Genomic DNA, 25,027 nt, shown 5'->3' on the forward strand with positions numbered 1-25,027 from the left:
ATTATATGTAGATATATAATTATATATATATTTATTTTTCATAAATAGAAAACCCGGTTTGACCGATTGAACCGGTTCAACCAGTCAACCAGTAACTATACCGAGTCGGTGTCCGGTCCGATTTTCAAAACATTGGTTATAAAAGTATTAACTGAGCAATGGGCTTCCTTTCCGACCCAGCGTGATGGGTTTCCTCTTTGATCCAGAGTAGCGAGCTCCCGGATTGGCCCATTTTTTAAAAGCCGGTTCAATGAAAGCAGGGTAGGCCTTATTATTATTTTTGAACACTTCCATTAATAAAAGGAGGGACACAAAGGAAATAAAAAGGAGACTACCATAAGGAACAAGACCAATCTGAACAACAAAAAAGATGCCTTAACCAAGTGGGATAACCCCTTGCAATATAGGATTGGAAACGATCCTCTTTAATGACACTATTAGGAATGAGATAAGCTCCTCTAATCACATGACAATAGTGGAATTGAATTTCCAGTCTAAAAAATCATGAGTAAGATATGTAGTTGTCTGAGTGAAACCTAAGAGAAAGCCATGATAGGGATATGAAACTGCAGCCACCAAATCATGATCGTCACTGGTGAAGATGATGGAGTCGAAATGAAGATTCTTCATATAGTCCTTTGTCCATAATCAACTTTAAAACATATAGACAGGTTTTTTTATACTTGGAAAAGATCGTCGACTATACTTTTTTGTACCAGTGCTATTCCCTAGAATCCGAGATGCATCACTTTCATTTCTGATCTTGTTCCATGCATAACCTATATCATATTTTAGCCAAGTGATAGGAGGGGGTTTCTAACCGAATTTAATTATCTTCTTCCTTTATAGATCAATGACTTTTTCTTATTTTTCTATAGCCTTAACCAGGAACCAGTGGTTTGCTTCCTCATAAATCTTGTTCGCAATTTTGTACCTACTGAAATATATCCGTCAAAACAAAAGCTAATTCTGTTTTTCCAAATTTACCAAACAATTCAGGGCCATTTCTCCTTATGAGTAAGGAAATGCAGGGTCGGTCTTAATAAGTCTTATATTCATGCAACTTGAAACAGTTATTAAATAAAATTACTTATATTTAATTAAATCAATTTGAAAACCAAATAATTATTAATCACAAATATTTTGGAGATTGTAGGTAAATGTTTATCTTCCTATAATGCTATGTTCATAACCGGCTCTAAATGAAAGTATCATTCCATGCAGAAATGTTGTTTTTCTGTTTCTTGTACTAATCAGTTTAATTTTTGTTCAATTTCCATTTAAACTGTTTACGATCCTCATTTTTGGAGATGTCATAATTGTGACACACGTAGCATAATTGATAATAAGAAATTGAAACTCCTAAGCAAATTTTTTTATATAAAGATAATTATACATTCCAAAATAGTAATTAAAAGGACAACTTATCCCCCAAAAAAAAATCATCTCCTAACAAAATCTCTTCGGCTGTTGGCAAAAACAACACTGTGTTTCATAAGCCAGTATCTTTCAATCTCCTCCGGCGTCCGTCCCGGAATCCTTCCGGCTATCAACTCCCACCTATGAAACACGTACCATTGACTCTAATCGTCAAATACTAGTATATCTTATGTAAATAGCCTTTAAAATACCATAAAGAATACCGTTTCTTATGTTAAACAATGTAATGATAAACAACTATCATGTACTTATGTTCAGCTAAAAAAAACAAATATCAAGTAAAATTAAGAACAAACTGGATCAGAGAGATCAGGTTGAACATAGTCATTGACAGCTCGGTTTGGCCCAATAATAAGCAATAAAATACATAAAAACGACCGACTTATGAGATAAATCAAAAGCCAAAAACAATATTTAAATAAAATAGCACCAAATTTTAGCCAAAACAAAATATTTAAATAAAATAAAATCAGTTTAGAATAAAGATGGAAACAGATGAACAAAAGTGAATAGCAGATCAAGATGGATCGAGAGAGAGAGAGAGAGAGAGAGTCTTTACCTGTCTCCAACGAGTTTATACATCCGGGAAATGAGATCTTCTTCTACCTCTGACATCTTCACAGCTTCCCATTCTATGCTACTCACTTCTGCTAACGATCAAAACTTAAACTCAATCCAAAGAAACACAAAGAGGTGATAGACAGATAGATAGATCACCTTCGGAACAAGAAGCTTTGGCCTTGCTCTGTCTCCGGCGTCGTTTATCCATATTCCCGTCTTCTCGGAATAAAGATCAACTAATCTGTCGTGGTCGACGCGAACAGAGAGAGAGAGAGAGATAGAAGAAATAAGGAGATGCTTAACAGCTTTATTTTGTTGTTCCAAGAAAGAAAGAGTGAGAGAGATGGAGGGGCTCAATAAAGAAAAGAAAATCAAACAGATTAATTTATAACTGCGCGTGTCTGATAATTCCTACAATAATTTTGTTTTTAATATTATCATAACTCAATAATTAAATAGAAATAGTAACTTATTAACTCGATGTGGAGAAGACAACGAATCCGTAGGCTTGTAGTTGTAGTACACACTGTACTGTTGTGCTTCAACGGCCTGGTTCATCACGAAGAAGAACGACAGGTACAACCATAACTACTTAATTTAATAACACCTTCAAACCTTTTGACTTGCGGTTGTAAATTTTCTTATAGTTTACAGACCGTTGGATGAAGGAAGGAGCTCCTCTTTGTTTGACCTTGGAAAGTACAATTATGCCCCTATTGTGTGCACCAAATTCAAATATTTTCTCTTACATAAATGCATTTAAAAAAACAGTCGTCAAATCTGTAAGAGATTTATTAAATTAAAAATATAACAATACAATAACAACGCTAGTGATTTTTTTGTTGCAAGAAAATCTCAGACATTCCATTTGAAAGTTGGATATAAGAGAGAAAGTTTGGTAGAGAAAACACCAAAATAAATAATAGTAGCATTACAATCAAACGAGAGAGGGAAAGGAGACTAGGGAGAAGTATAGTTAGTTCGCGATAACAAATCTCTATGTATATTCCTTTGGTCTGATAATAATGTCGTGAAAAGTAGGCACAGCACCAAATGGTTGTGCGTCTTGTGGTCCGATGTGGTCCGGTAACCTACTTATTTTTCTAATTAATTATCTTATATTGATTATAAATATGCTTTAACCGCACCTCGAGATCGGTCTAGTTATATATTTCAAGGGTTTATCTCTTTAATATTATGTCACATTTGGAAATAGACCAAATGGAGTGAGATGAAGAGCAAAGATTAAGAAGCACATTTGTATCTATATAAGGCATGATTAAGACAAGTATCCTACAGCAAATATTTATTACTGTGGTCGCTAAAGAAAATGGTATTTAATCAAACCAAAAAGATGTTGCAAGAAAAGAATCAACCAAAAAGACTAATGAAATTGAACTGATTCTTTTGTTCGTAAAAGTTGCTGTCATTGCACATCGTTATTCGTTAGTTCTGATATTCATAGGGTTTGGGGCTGAGGCTAGTGATGTCTGAAAAGATAATATTCCGTACGGACATAAACCATATGCATTTTAAGCCATGGATCGATTCCGGTGAAGACATGCATGATCACATTCTAATATGCACCAGAAAACAACGCTTACTCTGATAAATAAATTGTGACAAAATCAAACAATATCAATTAATCTTTAGTCATAACATACATCCTCACTTCATAGAAACATTTATTATGTTTATCAACACTAGTGGCAATCCTTGTAACGTTAAGACTACTTATTCACACAAGCACCTGTTATCCAACATCTGAAAGTATTATGAATGTTACCAACACTATATAATACAAATAATCATGCGGTTGTTCTACTCATTCTCCAATCAGTTTCTAGACTGCAAGTCCATGATTCTTTCTTTCATTTGCGCGAGTTCCGACAAAGAGGGCACGAACCATGAAGCTTGAGCCACACGTCAATGCATTCCACGTGAAAGCAATGGTCACACTCCGGCATGAGCCGTATGGTTTCTTTGCTCGCATATTCCGATAAACAAATCGGACATATAATACCATTAGTTCCTGGAAGCCTTCTACTTTCTCCCAACTCAACTTTCTTGTATGTTTCTATTGTAGACTGGTCAAGACCCCTCGCCGCCGCCACAAGCTCTATTGGTTGCTGTCGTACCGTTGCTGCTGCAATAGCTGAATGCCTTTGTCTTGGGGAATTGTAGACGCGGATAGCAATACAAGTTCCAAAGAGAGAGACCGCCCCGATTATGGAAAAGCTTATAGTCACGGCTAACACTCCACTACTCAGTTGACCTGCCAAATAATGTTCTACGACAGTTACAAAAACAAAAAAAAAAAAAATAATGTTCTACGAGTTAGTTTAAACTTTAAAGTGGTTGATTAGGCTTTCCGTTTAAGTGTTTTTTTGGGAATACGAGGTACAGTTTTGGATAGGAACTGAATTAAATAAGAATATATTTACATATACGTTTTTATATGATATCCATCTATCTTATTAAAACAGAAACATTCTGTTGGACCTAACATTTATTTTGTAAGTTTTTAAATTAAATACATATTTATACTTTATAGTTAAACCTACATTAAATCACTAATGTTCCTTTCTTTATATTACTATCCATGTATCCAAACAATATACTTATTTCTTTATACTACTATCAATATTTCTAAACAATATATTTTTATACTACTATCAATGTTTCCAAACAATACAATAATTAATTTTAGTTATTTTATATCTATCATTTTCTCTTTAAAATTTTGTAGAAACGTCATAATTTCATAAATTGCAAAATAATAAACTTTAAAATTTGGATTATAAGATTACAGATTATGAAAATATTACAATTTAAATCAAATTAGATTACATATCGGTCATCCATCAGTTCAATCGGTTAGTCTCGGGTTTAGTGATTTTTTTAATATGAATTTTTTAAAATTGTCAGATCTCCGGATTAACCGGTATAATCACAATCGGGTTGAATTTAAAAACACTGATTTAAATGCAAAAATATTTTAAATACACACTCTTTAAAAATTACCAAAATATTTGTTAAGTTATTAGTGAATTTTTTCATCGTAAAATATTACGCGCTTCAAAAGCGCGGGTCAAGATCTAGTGTCAGTTAATTTTTGATCATCAGAATATCAGTATAAACATATATATAAATTGAATATCTGTAAAAACAAATTGCACTGCCATTGTCAATAAGGTTTTAGTCGGAATACGACATTTTGACTTTAGCGTGTTGAATGATAAAATGAGAACACTTCGGTAGTTGAGGTGAAATCTTGGATTGAATAATACATATATTTAAAATACAATTAAATAATGATCAATAGCCAATTCCCATTGTTAATTTTTAAGTGCTACTATGATTTTCCTACTTTCTTAATATGTAAACCTATCTAAGCCTAAAGATGTACATGGCGTTGAACCTTTCACCAAAACAGGTAGTCTCTTCTACATACTTTCCATTTATAGGGTTCCCTTGGATCACAAGAAAAGAAGAAAATAAGGGGAAACAATTGAGTTTACCGGGCTTTTTAGCACCAAGGCATTTGACTTCGAGGGAGGACTTTTTCTTGAACCCACATCTCAAGTATTCCATTTCACAACTTCTGCAATTTGGTGAGAGCCATTCAAGCATGATGCTTGAAAATTCCATGTCTCCGAAACTATATGGGACATGTAATCTCTTCACGATCTGACAAGAAGGAAACATAAGCTCTACAGAAACATAACTAGAAGTGGCGTAGAAGGATGCGGTAGAATTGTTTAGGCAACGAATGGACCGATATGAAGAGGGCAAAACTACATCATTAGGACAAGAAAAGAACGTGTACAAGATACTGAAGCTAGGAGAGAAAGGAGATCCTGACATGTTGAAGGTTAAAAGCCGTTTAGCCAAACAGTTTTCGGGGTCACTGATATAAATCTGCTGCTTGTAATAGTCGATATCACGGACGAGAAATGTTCCGGACATAGGAAGTTCTAGGACTGTCTTGTTGAGATCGGTGCAATGGAGATTGAATTCTGGATGGTCACAAAAAGGGAAACGTATGGGGGCTTCTAAGGGTCCACATCTATATGGTCTATAGAAAGAAGATGAGCATTTAGGGTTTGAGGCGTGTTGGAGAGGGAAGAGGAAGATAAGGAAGACACCTAAAGGGAATAGATATGTTGAGGATATCATAATGTTGTTCGCGCGGTACCAACGGAGAAGTCATTACTAGTTTATATTAACCACAAATCTATAAACGACTTTAACCAGTCTCATGAGAGGAAAAAGTCAGAAAAGTCAAAGGAAGTATATATGTTCTCTCAAGAGTTTTTTTTTTTTTTTGGTAAACGTTCCTTCAAGTAGAATGAATTCTTTTTGATTAAACAAATAGAGTTCTATCGATGATTGTTTTTGTTATTTTCCAAAAAAATCAAGTAGAATGAATTTGTTATAAGAAAAAACAGCCGATTGGACAAATCTATTAATATCATTTCTTGTGACTTTTTCTTCTTATTGATAAATATTTTTATTCTTTTTGGTACTTTTTCTTTCACTATGGTTGTTTTACAATACATAAACAAAGCTTAAAAAGCATGTAGATAAAGTATAGTAAATATAATGGAAGTGTAAATAACCATAACAACTAGCTACTATGTCCATTACAACCTTAAACTTAAAGTATTCCATCAGCTCGGCTTCAGTTTTGTTCCTTGAACAAGATATACACCAAATTTTTATTCAATTTCAGACGGCTTCACGTGCTGGAGAAGGCGAATTCCGACAAAGAGGACAGGTACCATGAATCTTCAGCCATGCATCTATACATTCAGTATGGAAGCAATGCTCACATTCCGGTATGAACCTCACGGTGTCTTTACTCGCATACTCCGATAAACAAATGGGACACACAATATCGTTAACTCCCGGTAATCTTCTACTCTCTCCTAGCTCCACCTTCTTATACGATTCTATTGTAGATTCGTCAAGACCCGCCGTGACTGTTGCCCCGCTTGTTTGAGCTGCCGCGATAGCCACGTCTCGTCGTCTCCAGGAAGTGAATCTCTCAGAGGTGCAAACTCCGATAGCAATACACGTAGCAAAGATTATGACTGGTCCGAAAATGGCCAGGCTTATAATTTTGAGCACTTGTAATTCCGTGTTGTTATGGCCTGCCAAATCACGTTTTCATAGGTCAATAATCAACTCTACCAGCCGTCCTTATTGTAGATATATAAATTATAATAGTGTTTTATATTCGGAAAAAGACATTCTTGCCTGTGATGTAAGTTACATCATGTAACAAGAGTGGATTTGATCTTTTGAAAAGGTAATTAAACAATTCATTAATTAATAGTCAACTGCTCAAATGTCAAATGTATTGCATACTATATGTTTTTTTCTAGTTGATAATGAGTGGATTATTGACCTAAAAAATTGAGTGATTCCTTGGATTTGCAGTCTTACACAAACACAAACTTATTCAGCATTTTTTACAATTATAAGAAGAGTAATTCTTACCGGATTTTCCAAAAGGGAAGCAATTGACTTGAAGAGAAGCGTTGCTTATGAATCCACATCTCAAGTGATCTCTCTCACAATTGCTACAAATTGGAGAATCCCATTTTAGCCAAAGATCTTGATTGTTGACATAAGTAGAGAGTCTCCGTTTCTCAGGAACAACCGGTCGAGAAACAGGAACATCTAATGTCTTGACAATCTGACAAGAAGTCAGCATAGATTTCGCGATATCTAAATTAGTTGTAGCCAAGAAGGAGGTCGTGGAGTTGCCTAGACATGGGATGGTGTCAAACCCGGACGACGTAGCAATCTCATAAGGACAGGTCAAGAACGTGAATTTGACAAGGTAAAGAGCAGAGAAAGGAGAACCCGAAAGGTCAAAGGTCAGAAGCTTTCTTGCCAAGCAAGCCTCAGGATCATAAAGACGAATATGCTGGCTTTTATAGTCGATCTCTCTGACAAGAAATGTTCCGGACTTGGGAAGGTTGATAGCTGTGTCTTGACTAATGGTGCAGTGGAGATCGAACCCTGGGTGGCCACAGAAGTCAGGCTGGTTCGGCTCTAGCCAGAAAGGGAAGCGGACATGGACATCTTGAAGACCACATGAGGAAGAAGAACAATCTTTTGGGTGCGAAGCACGTAAGAGAGGTAAGAGGAAGAAGAGGAAAAAGAAGGGCTGGTTTGAGAAAGTCATACTTTGGTTTTGGTATCAAGGGAGCGACATAAAGACTTGTTCTTACTAACTTTATATCATTCTAAGATAAATTTAAATATTGATAAATTTAAATATTCTCTTCGTTCTACTAAACAATATTATAGTCGGAGGATCTAGAGAAATGCCGTAGTTGTTCTCTTCCGATGATGCTCGCCAGAAAACAAATGTTAGAAATAATAGAGACATGTTTAGGGAAGACTAAACCTTTTAGATATTCAAAAGATAACCTTGATTAACGCATAATATATAGTAAAAAAAAAGAGAAACATCTAGCGGTCCAAAAAATTCTAACATTGCCATAATGCAATAAAGGATCATTTATAAATAATTTATATTTGCTGCAATTCAAATCAACAAAAGAATATGCCTCAGTCTGCAAGATTTTTAAAAGCTATCATCATGCAAACCATGACTGTAGTATAATTTATAAATAACTTATATAAGTTGAGAACATATTGTCTATTTTTTATGATTTAAGATTAATGCCTCTAGTATAAATTGCCAAAATACATGCAAGTGAACCAAAAAAAACAAACAAATCAAATCAAATTTAGAGGTTGCCTAAAAGAAAAACAAAAGATTTAAAGAAAGAAAATTTACCTAAGTATGATAAATGTACATTAGTAACTAAAATTAAAATCTGATTTATATGAAGAGACTATAATATCATCAAGGGGGTGTAGCTCATATGGTAGAACGCTCGCTTCGCATGCGAGAGGCACGGGGTTCGATTACCCGCACCTCCATTGCTGATGATTACCACCATTTTTTTTTTTGCCTCATTCATTGCTTAATCATATAGACATGCATTTTGATCTACTTGTTCAAGAAAAAAAGAAAACTAAAAGCAAATCAAAATCTATTGTAACACTGAAATTGTCATTACCAGGAAATATGTTCACGGATAAATTAACAACACAACTTGTACATATGTCCAAAAGATGACAGATAGTTAAAAAGCAGTTGAGAAACAAAAGCCACGGATTTTTATATAAAGGCAAACCAAACAAGAGTGTATATGTACCATAATTCCAAGTAGTTAAGAGTGTAACGATTCACACAAGAACCAATTCTAGTGTTCCTGAGAGCGAACCACTTCATCAAGATGGTAATCCATCACATCAGACAAGGCTTCAAGGAATGCACCCTCGCTAGTCCCGGGAAGCACAGCCTCTTGAGCTTCCTCCGCCATCTCCTCCACTAGAGACTTCTTGCTCAGAGTTTCTCTGCACATCATGTTCCCAATCTCAAACGCTGTCAATCCTCTCTCTGCTCCTTTCTTCAGAAGCATGGTTGAGATTCTGAGTGTTCTAGCAGTTTTCAATGGCATCTTCCATCCATGGAACTTCAGGAGGTTGATATCTTCCTCGGCGTTAAGTGATCTTATGTAGTCTAGTGTCTCGCTAGAGTATGGTTTCCTGGCTTGTGACCAGTAAAGCCACTCGAACGTGCAATCCTCAAACTGTTGCATAAACAAGAATCAGTTTCAGACAATAAATAGACAAAACAAAAACAATATTAGAATAGAACTTACGCTTTCAGGCAAGCAGTAACCATGATCAATGGGAACCAGAACAACATTTCCTTCTTTGTCTTTTCTCATTAAAATGTTACCACCATGCCTATCTGCGTTAGCCAGTCTAATATCCAGCACAGAGATCTTGTGAACCTCCTCCACAGGAAACGAAGCTGGACCCATATCTTCACAGCTACCATCATTCTCAGTAAACATCTGAAGCGATCCAATCTTGGTCTTAACCCCTTTCGGATGGTTAAAACCAGGATGCAAGCATTCAACCATAGCCGTGGGAGGCACGCCAGCGAAACCTCTCTCTTCACCACTTTTTGGATGATCCAACAAGTAAGCAGCGACTTCCCTCAACGCACCTTCTCCAACCTTGGTCCCTTTCTTCAAACCTTCTCCGTTCGGCGAAAGCGGTAAGCCGTGTGGATTGTTCTCAGCCGTTGGCTCCTCATCTATAGGCTTAAACACACCAACGTACTTGTTCCCAGAGGAAGCCTGCATGAAATAAGCACCTCCTGTTCCCTCTCTCGACCTCACAGGAGCGTTCCCACTTCTCAACCCATCAGAAGCAGAGCTAATCATATCTCTCACCACAAAAGGCAACTTCGCTTTAGGGTTAACGACGAGAGGCTCCAAAGAGAACTGCTTCGGAGCAACAACAGACAACTCAAAGCTCTTACCATCCACAGGCTTACCACGAACCTTAGCAGATCTCCTCACAAGCAGATGCAAAACAGAGTCACCATTCCTACAGATATCATCAATAAGACTCTGGTCCTCAAGCTTCTCACCTTCGTAAACTATCTCCGAATCAACAAAGTCTCCGCCTTTCTGCTTCGAAATCTGCTTCTTCACATACCCAATGTTCCTCCCTCTCTCAACGTGAAACCTACAGTGCTTCCCGCACGTTGTCTTAACATCAAGAACCTGGAGATCAGACACCTTGACGACCAGATGAAGCACGTTCCCTTCGCCGACACCGTACTCGCGAATGTTGGAGCCGCTCCTGGCGAGCTCCCTCCCTCCGAAGACGAGCTTCTGGTTCCTCACGACGAAACCGCGGTGGGACTGGATCCGGAGCTTGACGGACTCGATGGAGTCGGACTCGAGGACACGCATGGGTACCATCACGGTTCCGGGGAGGGTTAGGTAGACCAAAATGGTCTCTTCGGGGAGGGAATCGGCGCGAGAGAGAGGCATTAGAAGAGGAGGCTCGCTACGAACCGGGCTTATGGTCACACCAGCTGATGACATCTTTTAGAGAAATGTAACGAACTTTTCAAACCGGCGAAAAAAAAAAGTTGCTATTTACAAACAAACAAACACCGCGAGAAATGCCCTAAATTCCCAAATCAATCATCTTCCGGAGACAACAGTAAACCCTAGGGGGAAATCAAATCCAATTTTGATGAATCGTTGAGCAAAATCTGGAATCGAGCGAAACGACGGCGTATTACAAGAGAGCGGATTCTAACCAGAAGGAAAGAACCAAAGAGGGAAAGGGGACGGGAAGTGGGGATTTAAGGAGGATTCTAATTATAGATTTGAATCGATGGCGTACAAAGCGTTCGCAGCTCGAGAAAACAGGGGGGAGGATGAAGACTTTAGGACAGAGAAATAGAGAGTGGTTTTTCGAAAGGGAAAGAGAGACAGAATGACACGTGTCTGTGTTTAATTTGTTCGTGTGACGTGTTTAAGGAGAGTTTGGTTCTTTTTTGTTTTCGTCAAAGGTGACGACGGTCCACGTCTAATACACCGTTTTAGGATGATGATTGGTATAAAGCTTAATTTGTTCCGGTTTGGGGAGGGTTTTATATGGGGATTTAATGGTCAGTGAACCTGTTTGATTAACGGAAATGTTAATCATATGGGCCTAAAGTTTTAGATTTGGGCCTTTTATATTTTCTTTTGATAATTATTATTGTACATGGGTTTTAAGTCCAGCCTTTGTTTGTCAGTACAAATCCTTGTTTAATTATGCCACTGTTGGGCATGGTTCTCTTCTTTTTTTTTTTTTGGTAACTACATGGTTCTCTTCTTGTTCTGAAAATACAGAATGTTCTTTCTCGTTAGATGATGTTTCCAGTGACCAGTAGGCAGTTCGAGTCCTTGAAGAAGCCAGTAAAACAAAGCTCATAGGTCCAAACAGTTGCTGGCAAAATGCATATGGTTACATCTTGTATGTCTGCAAGGATGCCATTATAATTTACATAGATAAAACATAAGATATATTACCACTCAGGCACTCACATCCAACTCAAAGAAGGATAAAGTCTAATATGTATTTCATATAAATATGTAACTTGACTCAAGTCACTTGACATATATGTATGTATAACATAATGTTAGCAAATATAATGAAAACTGGATTCCTTTCCCTCTAAGAAACAACAAAAAAAAAGAAGAAGGATTTTATCTATGTCTAAGTTGAACCTTAAGTTTGCCTCTACACTGAACAAGCTTTCACTTGAAGGTGAAAGCTACAAATCACCAGAAACCTGTGAACTATGAGATGGTACTAATGGCTGCTGCTGCTGCATCAAGCTGCTTTGTGGGTAACCCGCTGCTGCTATAAGCTTCTCTCTCGTCAATGGATCCGACCCGTTATTAGACTTTACCACAAAAGTGTGAAACACTCTGTCTTCAGCAGATGAAAGCGTAGACTCCATCACACTAACCTCTGAGTTTCTCATTGCTTGTATGATTCTCGAAGCTGGATGTGTCTCCAACGGTGAGATCATTCTCACAACAACCTCTTCTTCCCCAGCTTGAATCTCAACAGCTTCTGTACTATCTACTGTTCTTACTCCTTCAGCTTCAATGCTCTTTACCTTTTCTTGAAGCTCTTTGATGTAAGAGATAGCGTCTTCAAGAAGAGAAGCTTTGTCCATCTTAGAGATGTTCGGAACAACAGCTCGCAAAGCGTAGAATCTCTGGTTAAGCTTCTCCCGTCTCTGCCTCTCAGCTTCAACGTGGTTTAACGGCTCTTCTCTTCCGTTTGCAGGCTTCCTCCCTCGCTTTTTCGGTCTCTTCTCCTCCACAACACAAGCTCCTCCTCCTCCTCCTGCTACAACCACATTTGCATTCTCTTGCACTTTCACATCACTTCCTTGAGACGTGTAACCTTTGTTGTTGTGATCAAAGCTATTCAGTTCCTGTCCGAAAAGCTTGTGAACCCCTCCTACTCTACTCGGCTCAACTCTCCTCATGAACAAACCCTGAACAGACCTAACCAACTCAACATTCTCAGGCAAAGACCAAACAGAACCAAGCTCAACCACACCAGCATCAGTAGGAACCATAACAACCGTCCTGATCCCAGCCCTCTTCGCCATAAAAGACCTGAAACAGTAATCATAACCAACCTCATCCGAAACCCACCACACATGTCTCCCTTCAGAAAAGCACCTCCCAGGACCACCTTCACCGTGATTAAAGAAAAAATACATGGAAGCCAAGAAGAAAGTCTCGGTAGCCGTAACGTTCTCCAAGCTCAGAGCGTAGTTGTTGTCTTCGTCGGATTCGCCAAACACTCTCTGAAGCTTATGCAACACTCTCCTCCTCATCTCCTGCCATCTCATCATCTCTTCTTCTTCCTCGAATCCACTAACGAGTTTTGACTCCTCTGAGTGGTTTGGCTCGCGGCAGCACCCGTCTCCCCAGCCTAGGACTTGGTGTCCGGATCTAGACACGGTCTGCTGCCACAGAATGGAGTAGTTCCAGCTGAAATTCTCCGAGTTTGGCCACTCCACGAGACTAGATAGCTTCTTGTTCAGGGTATCGTCGGTTTCCGTAAATAGAAAGAGATTCTGATTGGATGATGAGATTGTTCTGAGGAAATCAGAAGCTGAGTTCCCTAAAACTGCATTAGCTATGGACGTCTCTTCCTCGTCCCATCCTAAATCGTTCATTATTCTCACTTTCTTCTCTACCTAACAAAATCCAAAAACCAAACCTTTCTTGTATGTGATGACTCAGTAGTGATGCTTGAAACCATGTAAACGCAGATAGTTTCTGATTAAAATCGAGAACTTTAACGAGAGAAAGTGGTGAAAGGTTCGAACTTTGAATTCAAAAATGGAGAATTGAATTGAGTTTTTTGAAACAAGAGAAGGTATGAAAAGAAACAAGAGGTTGAAGAGAAGATACAGTTTTGAGTTTGAGAGGAGAGGAGAGGAGTGTGGGGTAAAGTTTGTAATGTATGAATGCTCTTTTTGAAAAAACACAAACCATGGTTACTTATGCATGTTACTAGAGTTTGGTTATGAAAACCATGGTTGAGTTTCCCTCCCTGGTAGAATCCCGATTAATGTGTTAACTTAAAACATACATTCCCTGATTTTGAGATTAATGACTTTGTTTGTTTGTTTCCGGATAAATATAAACCATATTCTCTGTTCATTTATTTTTTGAAAATTAATACTACTGTATTCTATGATTGATGAAGCTTTTATCATATTTTCTAGTCAGATTACCCTTAAATCTCGGTTCTAGTTTTGTTCACTCGATTTGTTATAATTTTAAGAATTTTTTGGTGGGCGTTATAATTTTAAGATTTTGTTTAATTGTAGAGTTTGTTTTATATTTTCAGTGTATTATAGAAAATTTATAGTTTTTACCTATATACATAATTTATTAATTTTTTTTTAAAATAGTTTTCTTCATATGTATGAAAAATTCGTAAAAGAAATTTATTATGAAATAAAGGGAGTATAAACAAGTGTCTGTAGTTACGTAAGATTTAATATATACACATATAGATTTAACAAGTATAAATCACATCAAATAAAGTATTTTGAACCAAACTGTACTGGATTAATTGTTTATAATATTTTCTCATCCAATAAAAATAAATCACATGCATTTTTTTCTGTGCAATAAACCACATACATATTTTACAATCCCCGGATACATATTTGTATCCGGGGATTGTAAACTGTGTCCGCCGATTTTAGGATTTCAACCTTGTATGTTTTGCCCTTGTGGTAATGAAGGAATGAATCAACTTTGACGGGAAAAAAACCACATACATAAGAAAAACAAAAACAAAAAAGAACAAAATCGACTGAATTGTAGGGGGTCACGTGGTCGTGGGGTGCTGGTTATTTCAGACATCGTTATAAACGTGGGTCCATTTAATTGGACTCTACGTTATCTTATTAGTACTTATTGCTATCATTAAAAATCTTTTAATTCGATTTGGACTATTACGTTTTCCTTTATTTTGAATTTTTATAAGAGAAATTTATGTGTCGCACAGGATTTGCGTGAATCTCATGCACAATAGTAACGTTCAACAAAAGGAGACTCATTCCGTGAGAGCACATGTGATGAGTTTAACCTACTTTTTTTTCTCATCTCCTCGTGTGTGTGTGCCTGTAACTTTCTAATTGTTTGCTCGTCTCGATTTTAAATAAAATTTATATTAATTAATACCTGATTATTTATAATTTATCCTAAAAGTATTATTGCTTGAGTTTATATTGGGTCTAATTAAAGTTAGATAATGAGATCACTATCACTACGCTTTTGTATAGGAATGATTTATTATGATGTTGTCAAGAAAAGAGAATAATGTTTTATGGTAATAATTCAAAGAAACATATTAATACTGTAATGATTTATAGACACAACTTTGTATGCTCTGTACGGCCAAGTAGATAACTAGACCAAGCCACTATGATAGCTAACAATTTATAGAGGGGATAACGAAGCCATATGCACCACGCTATTTTGTACAAGTCGTTCATGCGGATCCAGGGGCGGTCCTGAGCACAGCAAGGTGAAACATTAGACTAGGGCCCCCAATTTTTTTAAAAATATTTACACTGAAAAAGGCCCCCAAATTAGCTAAAAAAATTTTTTTAGTTAAAACCTTTGTAAAATGTTTCAGGTCTCCCATCTTTCAGGAACGCCCCTGTGCGGATCACAACGCGTTTCTAATGCTTACTACTAATAAGTAATAACGAAGGAAGCAGAAGTTTTTAAAACGAAGCTATATTGAGTCTATATATATATATATATGTATTTACATTTGTTCGTACAGATTTCAACAAGGAAGGTAGGGTTTATTAACGTATGGCAGAGAGCAAATAGAGGAGAAATGTGGGGTCATGTGGAGACAATCGTGAATACGGTGGTCTTTATTACAGGCAATTACTTCTCATGTTCTCACACGCTTTTATACCATATGATTTGTCATGTTTCACTTATTTTAGTATATTAAAATATTTTTCTCTCACGCTAGACGCGTTTTATTTTTAGACAAGTTACGGAAATATATACCAAGCTAGTCGAAATTTGAAATGAAAGTTATTTTGAATAATGCAGTCACGATTGATATCGTTTAAGTTGTTTGTTTAATAGATGATAGTGATGCAGTTAGGAACCAATGAACAAAGTCATAAACTATAGGAACTAATGAAAAAAATAATTGATTGGCTTACGCAACTAATCTTTGTCCGTCACGCGTTTTCGTGGGCTTTCGAGGGGCCCATGAGATCGACATTTTAACTTTATATTTCTTTAAAGTACGGCAAATACATCATGCGCCACGTTCCCCCTTTTTAATCTCGCACGTCCCACGTGTGACAAATGCTAACCCAAGCTTAGTGTACTTCGCCCATGGTTTTGATTTAGTTAACAAAATATATAACCTTTTTTGTTATTCTGCTGTAAGTTAGTATTAGATTTAGAGGTAAAAATTCATGTGCAAGAGTAGTTAATAATACTAAAATCAAGCACCAGAAAAAAATACAACGTTATCTAATTAGAATGTATAAGTTGACTTGACTAAGAAACTCGTTTGTGCAATTAATATTTTTTTAAAATTGAAGACCAAAGAACGTGATATCTGCCTGGACCAGTGTCAGTAACGTTGCCGTTTCATTCGAATTTAGACAATCAGTTCGATGAACGAGTTTTCACGTACGCTCACTCGCTATAATACAAAACGTTTTCTTCTCCTTTTATATATGCCGTTTTGTTTTCTTTATACGGAATTTTATTTAATTTCAAAACAACTAAAGGCATCGTAGATTTATTATGGTTTGTATTAAATGCACCGACATACTCGGGAACTAAAAGTCTCACCGACAGAAATTCTTCCCCGACATCATAGACGTACTAATGCTACTAACTTAACCCAACAAATATCAATGCTCGCGAGGTTTAACAGTCAACGATAATTGGTCGGGCTCGGCCCATTAGAATCATAGGCCTAAAGGAATAAACTAAGCCCATTAAACGTCGTACCTCTCTCTTAATGGGTTCAAAGAACTAACCGACTAGCTCGATCGGATTTTTTCATACATAGCGTCATAGCCTACATTTCTTTGTTTGGTTGTTGTTTTATCTCCTGCGTTGTGTTACAGACTTACAGTGTGTTTATGTGCGTTTATGTCTTTGTCCCATGGTCATGTCACTATTATTATGGAGAAAGCATTTTTACCCCCAAAAGAAAGTCCGTTCGATATAAAAACTAGCTTCTATGGGGGTCTATTAACTGAGCTCTTAATAAGAAGAACCTGGCAGATTCGCTTTAGCGATGGCTCATTATTTAGTTTAGTAAATTAATATTAGTATTATAATACCTATGGTTAATTATTCTTGTATATATAAAGACAAATGTAAAAACCTACTCCCTTAATATTTTTAGTATTGATTGTCTTAACTTTCTAATTATTAAAGAAAACCCTCACCTAAGACCACGTTCATCGTAGTTAATCATCACTCAGAACTTTTAGACATGCGGAGTCACACACTAAGCTTGAGGGAGATCAAGTTTCAAAAAAAAAAAAGGCTTGAGGGAGGTCATAAGCTCGGTGTCGGTGGGAACGTAACGTACAGTGATGAAACCACATGTTAATGAAGAGTACAGTTTGGGCTTTCTATAGGTGGTTAATCACACAACAAAGTCATTTGTCGGCAGATAATTTTGACGTTAGCTCCATAATCCCTGAATTTAATGTATACAATTAGCTAAAAATCACAAATTTTCTTTAATGCATACTCATATCACAAGCAGTATGTGATCAGTCTTGCATGAACATAAGATAATTAAATGTTGTTTATGATTTGATATATTCTCTAACAATAATGATTAAAAAAATTAATTTATCACGCATAACATGTATAACCATAGTTCTTGAGTAAATGGATGTAACTAATTGATAACTGTTTAGCAAGTGGGCTATAGTATAGTACATAACGATGCTGTTAGAAACAATAAAAATGTTGTAGAAAATCACTAATATTAAAAATAATATTAGCAGTTTGGTAAATAATATTTGGTGACGTGGTCTGTTAATTTCCATTAGCAAAAGAGTATTGACGTTTATGAATGGTTGGTTGTCTATCAAGTCAACAGTAAATAAAAATCAGAGTTGGATCACTAATAATAACAAATGATTAGAGACATATTTAATTCACTGTCTTTTATTTCTTCACTCTCCACTACCTAAAGCTGAAGAAAAGAAACAGAGTAAACCAAAAATAAATAAACATGGGAGAAGAGAAGGAGAAGCTGGCGCTTGTGTTAGCTGCGAAGTCAAGATCATTGTTGTACACATCATCACCAGCTACTCCATGTGTGTTTGCCTCTCCGATTCACACTCTTGCCTCTGTTCCGTTTTGCTGGGAAGATCAACCAGGCAAGCCCAAGAACCCTCTTCTTCCTCTTTCTTACCCAAAATATCTTGAACTGCCACCGCGCTTGCTCCTTACTGGAGAGTTAACTCAAATGCCCTTGCCTGAGAGGAAGCATGGGCTCTTTGGGTTCATCAGGAGGAAAGGTAGAGGAGAGATTTTTGTCAGGGGTAGTTATGTCTTTCCGTCGGAGAAAGAGAGAGCAGGTGAGATCAACAACTACAAGAGCATGAAGATCATGAAGTTTAACAGATCAGGGAGCTTCCATGGTGGTGGCTCAGTAAAAGGATCTCACTTTTGGGTAAAGCAGTCGTTTTCTATCTCTCTCTTTTTTTTTGCTTCTTACTTTGGGACTTTTGTCTTAACAACTCTCAACTCTTACTTAACTGGTAAAATGCAGGCAAGTTTGTGTAAGGGATTGAAGCAGGCAATGCCATGGAATAACAAGAAGCTGAGAAGCAAAAGTCTTTGAGCATATTTTCAACTGCACTACAAGCACACAATGATCATCCTTTGGTCTACCTATTGAGGATCAAGTTGATGTAAAAGAGCTACTAATGTGAGTGTATGTAAGACTAGAAATTTCATAATAATGTAAAATTGATAATCTTTCTGAGGGTATGTAAAATATATCATGTGGCAACAAAAGTTTCTGAGCTTTTCAATTTAAATGAATACACCTTATTAAAGGGATGAACAGAGAGTGTACTTAGGCACATGCCTTTTATATAAGGTATCAGAACAAAAGACATGAATGAGGCTTTATTTCATTTGTGAATAGAAAGAGTTAGAAGACAAAAAGGGAATCTGAATGTAAGAAAACAGGGGAAAGCATTGCTTGTCTGATTAGCTCTGTTTCTTCGCAGTGACACCAGCAATAACCTGCAGAAAAAAAGGATCTAAGTAAATACCTGACGGAAATATTGTTTTGGCTAATGCATAATCAAGCAATAAACAATGGGTTAACTAACAAGTCGATCTTATGCCCAATCCTTGCTTTTGAAACCAACCAAACGTGATCGTCCATGAAGGAAAGAATATACATTTCGAGAGAGACATACATAAACCAAACAAATCACAAAACATGGAAATAATGTTATGTTACAACACACAACAAACAAAATTTAACCATCCAACTAAGAAGCTGCTAAAAAGAAAATTTCAGAGAGATATATACTGTACACATACATGGGTAAGTGGAGGGCTTTAACTTGTTTGGAAGCCTCAAGAGAATCTAAGATAGGCCTCACAACATCTGGCAGAAAGAATCCTTACAAAACAAACAAGATGAGAAGATGTAAATGACACTTCTGCTAACAGAACATGTTCAAAACAAACTTTTTGAACAAGAGAAACTGATGTTTTGCTTTAAACGAAGTTGAGGAATTAGTTCCTAATCTTATAACAAATCACAAATGAAATGTTAGCTAAGAACAAGTCTCTACAAATGAAACAAATGTGACATTAAACTCTCTTTTTTGGTACATGCATGGAAGAAAAGATTTATCATATATACTTAAATAAGTTAAACTTCCTTCAGTGAGGTCGTTTTCTATAAAGAAATTTCCTTTGCTCTATATATAGGTCAAAATTTTAAATTTTTTAGATAACATTATGAAATGTTAAAAAAAAAATATACCAAAATATGTTTTATCTAATATATTTTAAATTAAATGTAATTTTTTATAAATCAATATTACATATGCTTTTACAAAACTATAATTTTACATAAACCCTAACTAATAAATTCTAATTATTTTTAATTAATATTTAAAAAACTTTAACCTTTTTAAACCAAACTATGATAATGTATAGAATTTTTTACAATTACCAATTTCTGGATAATTTTATTTATACAAAATATATATTTAGTAGAAGCGGGTTGAACAAACAAATTTTTTATTTTTATTATGAACTAATAAACAAGTTAATAATTTTATCAACAAAAAATAATCCCGCGCTTTAAAAAGCGCGGGTCAAAATCTAGTCTTATTATATAAAGCTCAATTCTTCAAAGTTACTAATTAACATGATCGCGACACATGGCAATTACTTTAAGATTGTGACATGTGTTAATATATCTCATAATTAAAAACTTTATTATAAATATTATTAATAGTAATTTTCCATTTTTAAAATTATAAACAAAATATTTAAGATTGTGACGTGTGTTAATCTTTCTCATAATTTAAAACTTATTATAAATATTATTAATAGTAATTTTCCATTTTTTAAATTCTAAACAAAAGATAATTGTAAAAGATTATTTGATAGTAATTTTGCTTCTAATATTTTTACATGTGTTTAAATATATAATGATTAAAATATATGTACTTATATAATAAAAACGAATTTTGAATAATCTAATTGTAAATATTTTTTAATAGTTAAACATTATTTAATATTATTTTTTCAGAATTTTTTCTTCTTTAAGATTGTGACATGTGTTAATCTATCTCATAATTAAAAACCTTATTATAAATATTATTAATAGTAATTTTCCAATTTTAAAACTCTAAACAAAATATAATATTGTACAAACTTATTTTAGTTTAAAACACATGTCAAAATTATTAATTAACATAATTATGACACATGACAGTTATATATTAAAAATTTTGATATTTGTCAAAATATCTCATAATTAAATATATATATATATATATATATATATATACACACAATAATTTTTAAAATTTTTAATATTCTAAAGAAAAAATAATTGTAAAATATTATTTTATAATTAATTTTTTATAATATTTTTACATGTGTTTAAATATATAATGATTAAAATATATATGTACTTATATAATAAATACGAATTTTGAATAATCTAATTGTAAAAATTATTTAATACTTAAAATTCATTTAATATTAATTGTTTCAGAATTTTTCCTTTTTTCAGAATTCTAAACAATTTTTTTTTATTATTATAATAAAGTTTGGTTCTTCAAAGTTAGTAATTAACACGATCGCGACACATGTCAATTAAAACTTTAAGATTGTGACAAGTGTTTTAAACTAAAATCAATTTGTAAAATATTTAACACTAATTTTCCTTTTCTAAAATCATAAAGGAAAAATAAATGTATATAATATTTAATCGTAATTATACTTTTAAAAAGCTTAAACCAAAAAAATTGTAAAAAATATTGATTAATGTTATTTTCCTTTATTGAAATCATGAAGAAAAGATAACTGTAAAAAATAAAAAACTGTCAAGAAGTATTTGATATTAATTATATTTTTGGAAAAATCTTAGACAAATGAAACTTTATTTTTCAAAGTTACTAATTAACATGATCGCGATACTTGATAATTAAAAAGTTTAAGATTGTAACATGTGTTTTAAACAAAAATCAGTTTGTACAATTTTTAATACTTTTGATACTTTTTAGTTTTATGTTAATAACATGTATTAGAAAAACATGTTCAAAAGAGATGAAAATTACGAAATAAAAAAAAATAGAGAAAAAAAAAATTTAGTAAATGACATTTCTTTACCAAAATTTAGGATAAAAATGTGCATTAAAAACTAGAGTAAATTGAAAATTAATATTTTAATTAAAAATTTAATTTATTATTAAATAAACTATTTTACAAATATTTTTCTAAAGTATTTTAAAATAGAATTTATCTTAAAATTACTACTAAATATTTTAAATTTAAATATAATATTTAATAATTTTGAAATATTTTTTTAGAAATTAATTTTATAGTTTCATAGTATATATATTTTAAATCATAAAATATTCTAACAAATTTCAAAATATTTATAATAAAACTATCATCAAATATTATTTTGCAATTATATTTTGTTTAAATTTTAAAAATAGAAATTACTATTAAATAATATTTATGATAAACTATTAACAGGAATCATTTTTGTTATCTTAGTATATATTTATTTATTTATGAGATAGTTTAACTCATATCACATTTTTAAATATATAATTGTCATGTGTCACAACCATGTTACCCATTAATTTTGAAAAACTAGGCTCAATATAGTATTTTATGATAAGATTTCATTAAAATTTTAGAAAAAGAAAATTAGTATTAAATAAATTATTTTTCAAATCTGTTTTTTTCTGTTAATTGAAAAAGGAAAATGTCTTCAAGTTACTATTAAATAATTTTAAAATTGTTTTTCTAATAATTTTTAAAATTAGTTGTTTCAAACTTCGTTTATTTTATTTTCATGGTACATATATTTTTAATCATTACATATTTAAAACACATGTCACAATATTATAAAACAAATTGTTATCAAATAATCTTTTGCAATTATATTTTGGTTAGGGTTTCAAAAATGGAAAATTACTATTAAATAATATTAATAATTACTTTCTAAAAATTTTGTTTTGGTTATTATCTTAGTATATATTCTTTTAATTATGATATATATTAGAGCAAGTCACATTTTAAATATATAATTGCCATCATATTAATTATCAACTTTGAAGAACCAAGCAACTTAAAAAATTATTAACAAAATTAAATTATAAAATTCAACAATATAATAAATTATTTAATAAAAATCATGAATAAAAACTATCTATTAAACAAATAAATAAAATTCATCTATGTATCATGATTATAAAATAAAATTTTAACTTGAACTTATGTAAAATTTTTAATTATAAAATAAATTTCATACAACATATGCAAATCAATCATAAAATTATAATAAAATTATTATTATTTTATGTTCTTTATTAAATTAAAATATCAAAAATCCCGTTGCAACGCAACGGGCTTATATCTAGTATTGTATAAAGTTAATTACCAAGAAAATCTAGTAATTATATTGTATAAAGTTAATTAGCCGAAACAAGGAAAGGAAGAGTCATGGAGTTTTCCCTTTTTCCTTGTAGAAAATTAGAAATTAACTGACTAGAAATTTTCCTCTATTTTTCAAAAACCTAGCTCGGACAGGGTGCTCAGCTCGTATATATAGAATATTGAAAGTTTACCTTTTCAAAAACATTTGTATGACTGTCTTGATCAATCTGACACGAGATACAATGCTGGAAAGATGTCGCTCGAGTGTAGAATTGCTACCGCACGATGTTGTAGAGCTCATACTAGAGAGACTTCCGGTCAAGTCTCTACTGAGATTAAGGTCTGTATCAAAGACGTGGAAATTGACAATCCAGACCCAACGTTTCCAGGAAAGACAGTTGGGCCATCGTAGGCGATCACGAGATCCGGATATACTTTTCGTTCACTATGCACATAATGATGGGTGCCTGCCTACAGATGCTCGAAGATTTATGTTTGGATCATCAATAGCTTATACGGTCTGTTTCCCTACTTCATGCACGTCGGTCTGCCAAAATACATGTGACGGTCTAATATGCTTCTACACCAAGTACGTCCCGAGTGTCTGTGTCGTGGTGGTGAATCCCGCCACTAGGTGGCATCAAAGTTTACCTCTTGCCAGAATTCAACAGCTCTGCATCGTCAGGGATGCAAAAACATCGTATAGCTCATATCATAAGCTTGGATTCGGTAAAGACAAACTAAGGGGTACATACAAGCCAGTTTTTTTATATAATTCATCTGAATTTGGCCTAGACAACGTTACTACTTGTGAAGTTTTCGACTTTAGCATGAACACTTGGAGGTACGTTCACCCTGCTTCTCCTTATCGAATAATTGTTCGCCATGCTCCTCTGTACGTAGATGGGTCCCTTTATTGGTTAACTGACTGTGAAGAAACCAAAGTATTATCTTTCGATCTTCACACTGAAACTTTCCAAGTTATCTGTAAAGCTCCCTTTTCCCATGTACATGATCCTTTCAGATTCACCATGTGCATCCTCGATAACTGCTTGAGTGTATCCGAGAGTAACTGGCCCATCCAAGATATATGGTTGTTAGATTCTTCAGGCGGTAACATCAATACGTGGAAGAAAATGTTTACGATAGATATCAGTAAACCTCTTCGTTGGTGTGGAGGAACCTCACTCTTAACGATAGCAGTTTTAGAGAAGAACAAGTTATTAATTCGTGGTCGTTGTCATCGTAAGGAACCACTGGTGATACATGATCTCCATACCAAATCTTATGAGTTAGTATTCACAGATAACAATCCTTTGTTTCTGTTTGTTACTTCGAAAGTTTGTTTTCTGCTTTATCAAACTAGTTTTCTCTTTCTTTTCTTTTTTACCGAATTACCGATGAACCATTGGAATTAATTAACATCTTATGCACTTTAATGTGACCTTGATCTTGTCTACTTTGTCTTCTTACTATATATATTCAGCGTTACTTTATAAAGTTTCCACATTCATGATAACATGGAACTTGGATCCCTTGTATACTGTTACTAAATAAAATACTCTGCTTCCTAATGCTTTAGTTTATATGATTTCCAACTATATATGAACCTCCTGTGTGTAACCGTTTTATCTGATATATGCTTCGCTTCGCTGCAGTATCATATTATGTGAATCTTAGAATTATTGTGTGGTTGCATGATTTTGACATTTTTTTTCCAACTGTTATGCAAGTACCAGCTTGATAGCCATATTTTCCTTACATATTATTCTTATCACGATCGCTCTCCGTTCTCAAGGCTTCTTAGCTCTTCACAAAGTCCTCCTTTTTCCACGGGAACATCCATGACA

General features: G+C 34.1%; 6 protein-coding genes and 1 pseudogene across 8 annotated transcripts; 2 read left to right on the plus strand and 5 right to left on the minus strand.

Moving 5' to 3' along the window:
* Positions 1-1,339: 1,339 nt before the first annotated feature.
* On the minus strand, positions 1,340-2,477 carry LOC130510538 (transcription factor CPC-like). Of its 2 annotated transcripts, none has more exons than XM_057006937.1 (3): positions 2,158-2,477; positions 2,000-2,090; positions 1,340-1,560 (listed from the first exon to the last, which is right to left on the minus strand). In XM_057006937.1, exons 1-3 carry the CDS (start codon positions 2,207-2,209, stop codon positions 1,443-1,445), a joined length of 261 nt encoding a protein of 86 aa, XP_056862917.1. In that variant the 5' UTR covers positions 2,210-2,477; the 3' UTR covers positions 1,340-1,442. The 2 variants fall into 2 exon arrangements, with proteins under 2 accessions (XP_056862917.1, XP_056862918.1); XM_057006938.1 differs by having other exon boundaries at positions 2,000-2,087; positions 2,158-2,433.
* Positions 2,478-3,821: 1,344 nt separating this feature from the next.
* LOC108836537 (putative RING-H2 finger protein ATL21B) lies at positions 3,822-6,028 on the minus strand. 2 transcript variants are annotated; one of them, XM_057008314.1, is made up of 3 exons: positions 5,604-5,709; positions 5,523-5,549; positions 3,822-4,276 (listed from the first exon to the last, which is right to left on the minus strand). In XM_057008314.1, exons 1-3 carry the CDS (start codon positions 5,707-5,709, stop codon positions 3,873-3,875), a joined length of 537 nt encoding a protein of 178 aa, XP_056864294.1. In that variant the 3' UTR covers positions 3,822-3,872. The 2 variants fall into 2 exon arrangements, with proteins under 2 accessions (XP_056864294.1, XP_056864295.1); XM_057008315.1 differs by having other exon boundaries at positions 5,523-6,028.
* Positions 6,029-6,505: 477 nt separating this feature from the next.
* Positions 6,506-8,207, minus strand: LOC108836538 (putative RING-H2 finger protein ATL21A). The gene is made up of 2 exons (XM_018609687.2): positions 7,507-8,207; positions 6,506-7,157 (listed from the first exon to the last, which is right to left on the minus strand). Exons 1-2 carry the CDS (start codon positions 8,198-8,200, stop codon positions 6,733-6,735), a joined length of 1,119 nt encoding a protein of 372 aa, XP_018465189.1. The 5' UTR covers positions 8,201-8,207; the 3' UTR covers positions 6,506-6,732.
* Positions 8,208-9,079: 872 nt separating this feature from the next.
* On the minus strand, positions 9,080-11,394 carry LOC108855185 (phosphatidylinositol 4-kinase gamma 4). Its single transcript, XM_018628938.2, has 2 exons — positions 9,756-11,394; positions 9,080-9,683 (listed from the first exon to the last, which is right to left on the minus strand). The coding sequence occupies exons 1-2, from the start codon at positions 10,998-11,000 to the stop codon at positions 9,294-9,296; spliced, it is 1,635 nt and encodes a 544-aa protein (XP_018484440.1). The 5' UTR covers positions 11,001-11,394; the 3' UTR covers positions 9,080-9,293.
* A 615-nt stretch (positions 11,395-12,009) lies between these two features.
* Positions 12,010-13,946, minus strand: LOC108855794 (transcription factor ABA-INDUCIBLE bHLH-TYPE). Its single transcript, XM_018629700.2, has one exon. It carries the CDS (start codon positions 13,655-13,657, stop codon positions 12,227-12,229), a length of 1,431 nt encoding a protein of 476 aa, XP_018485202.2. The 5' UTR covers positions 13,658-13,946; the 3' UTR covers positions 12,010-12,226.
* Positions 13,947-18,172: 4,226 nt separating this feature from the next.
* Positions 18,173-19,089, plus strand: LOC130511933 (uncharacterized). The gene is made up of 2 exons (XM_057009843.1): positions 18,173-18,693; positions 18,793-19,089. Exons 1-2 carry the CDS (start codon positions 18,250-18,252, stop codon positions 18,862-18,864), a joined length of 516 nt encoding a protein of 171 aa, XP_056865823.1. The 5' UTR covers positions 18,173-18,249; the 3' UTR covers positions 18,865-19,089.
* Positions 19,090-23,308: 4,219 nt separating this feature from the next.
* On the plus strand, positions 23,309-24,543 carry LOC130511367 (F-box protein At1g11270-like; annotated as a pseudogene).
* The last annotated feature ends 484 nt before the right edge of the window (positions 24,544-25,027 follow it).

This window comes from Raphanus sativus, chromosome 4, assembly GCF_000801105.2.
Source record: "Raphanus sativus cultivar WK10039 chromosome 4, ASM80110v3, whole genome shotgun sequence".
In the NCBI taxonomy this organism is placed as follows: Eukaryota; Viridiplantae; Streptophyta; class Magnoliopsida; order Brassicales; family Brassicaceae; genus Raphanus; species Raphanus sativus.

Bases quoted from the DNA above. Each gene is read 5' to 3' on its own strand.
- LOC108855185 (XM_018628938.2), bottom strand. From the start codon at position 11,000: ATGTCATCAGCTGGTGTGACCATAAGCCCGGTTCGTAGCGAGCCTCCT. The intron at 9,684-9,755 runs GTAAGTTCTATT...TTTATGCAACAG, and splicing joins GTTACTGCTTGCCTGAAAGC to TTTGAGGATTGCACGTTCGA.
- LOC108836538 (XM_018609687.2), bottom strand. From the start codon at position 8,200: ATGACTTTCTCAAACCAGCCCTTCTTTTTCCTCTTCTTCCTCTTACCT. The intron at 7,158-7,506 runs GTAAGAATTACT...GTGATTTGGCAG, and splicing joins CTTCCCTTTTGGAAAATCCG to GCCATAACAACACGGAATTA.
- LOC130510538 (XM_057006937.1), bottom strand. From the start codon at position 2,209: ATGGATAAACGACGCCGGAGACAGAGCAAGGCCAAAGCTTCTTGTTCC. The intron at 2,091-2,157 runs GTGATCTATCTA...TTTGATCGTTAG, and splicing joins CAAAGCTTCTTGTTCCGAAG to CAGAAGTGAGTAGCATAGAA. The intron at 1,561-1,999 runs GTAAAGACTCTC...CGTGTTTCATAG, and splicing joins TATAAACTCGTTGGAGACAG to GTGGGAGTTGATAGCCGGAA.
- LOC108836537 (XM_057008315.1), bottom strand. From the start codon at position 5,970: ATGTCCGGAACATTTCTCGTCCGTGATATCGACTATTACAAGCAGCAG. The intron at 4,277-5,522 runs GTAAACTCAATT...ATTATTTGGCAG, and splicing joins CCTTGGTGCTAAAAAGCCCG to GTCAACTGAGTAGTGGAGTG.
- LOC108855794 (XM_018629700.2), bottom strand. From the start codon at position 13,657: ATGAACGATTTAGGATGGGACGAGGAAGAGACGTCCATAGCTAATGCA.
- LOC130511933 (XM_057009843.1), top strand. From the start codon at position 18,250: ATGGGAGAAGAGAAGGAGAAGCTGGCGCTTGTGTTAGCTGCGAAGTCA. The intron at 18,694-18,792 runs GTAAAGCAGTCG...GGTAAAATGCAG, and splicing joins TAAAAGGATCTCACTTTTGG to GCAAGTTTGTGTAAGGGATT.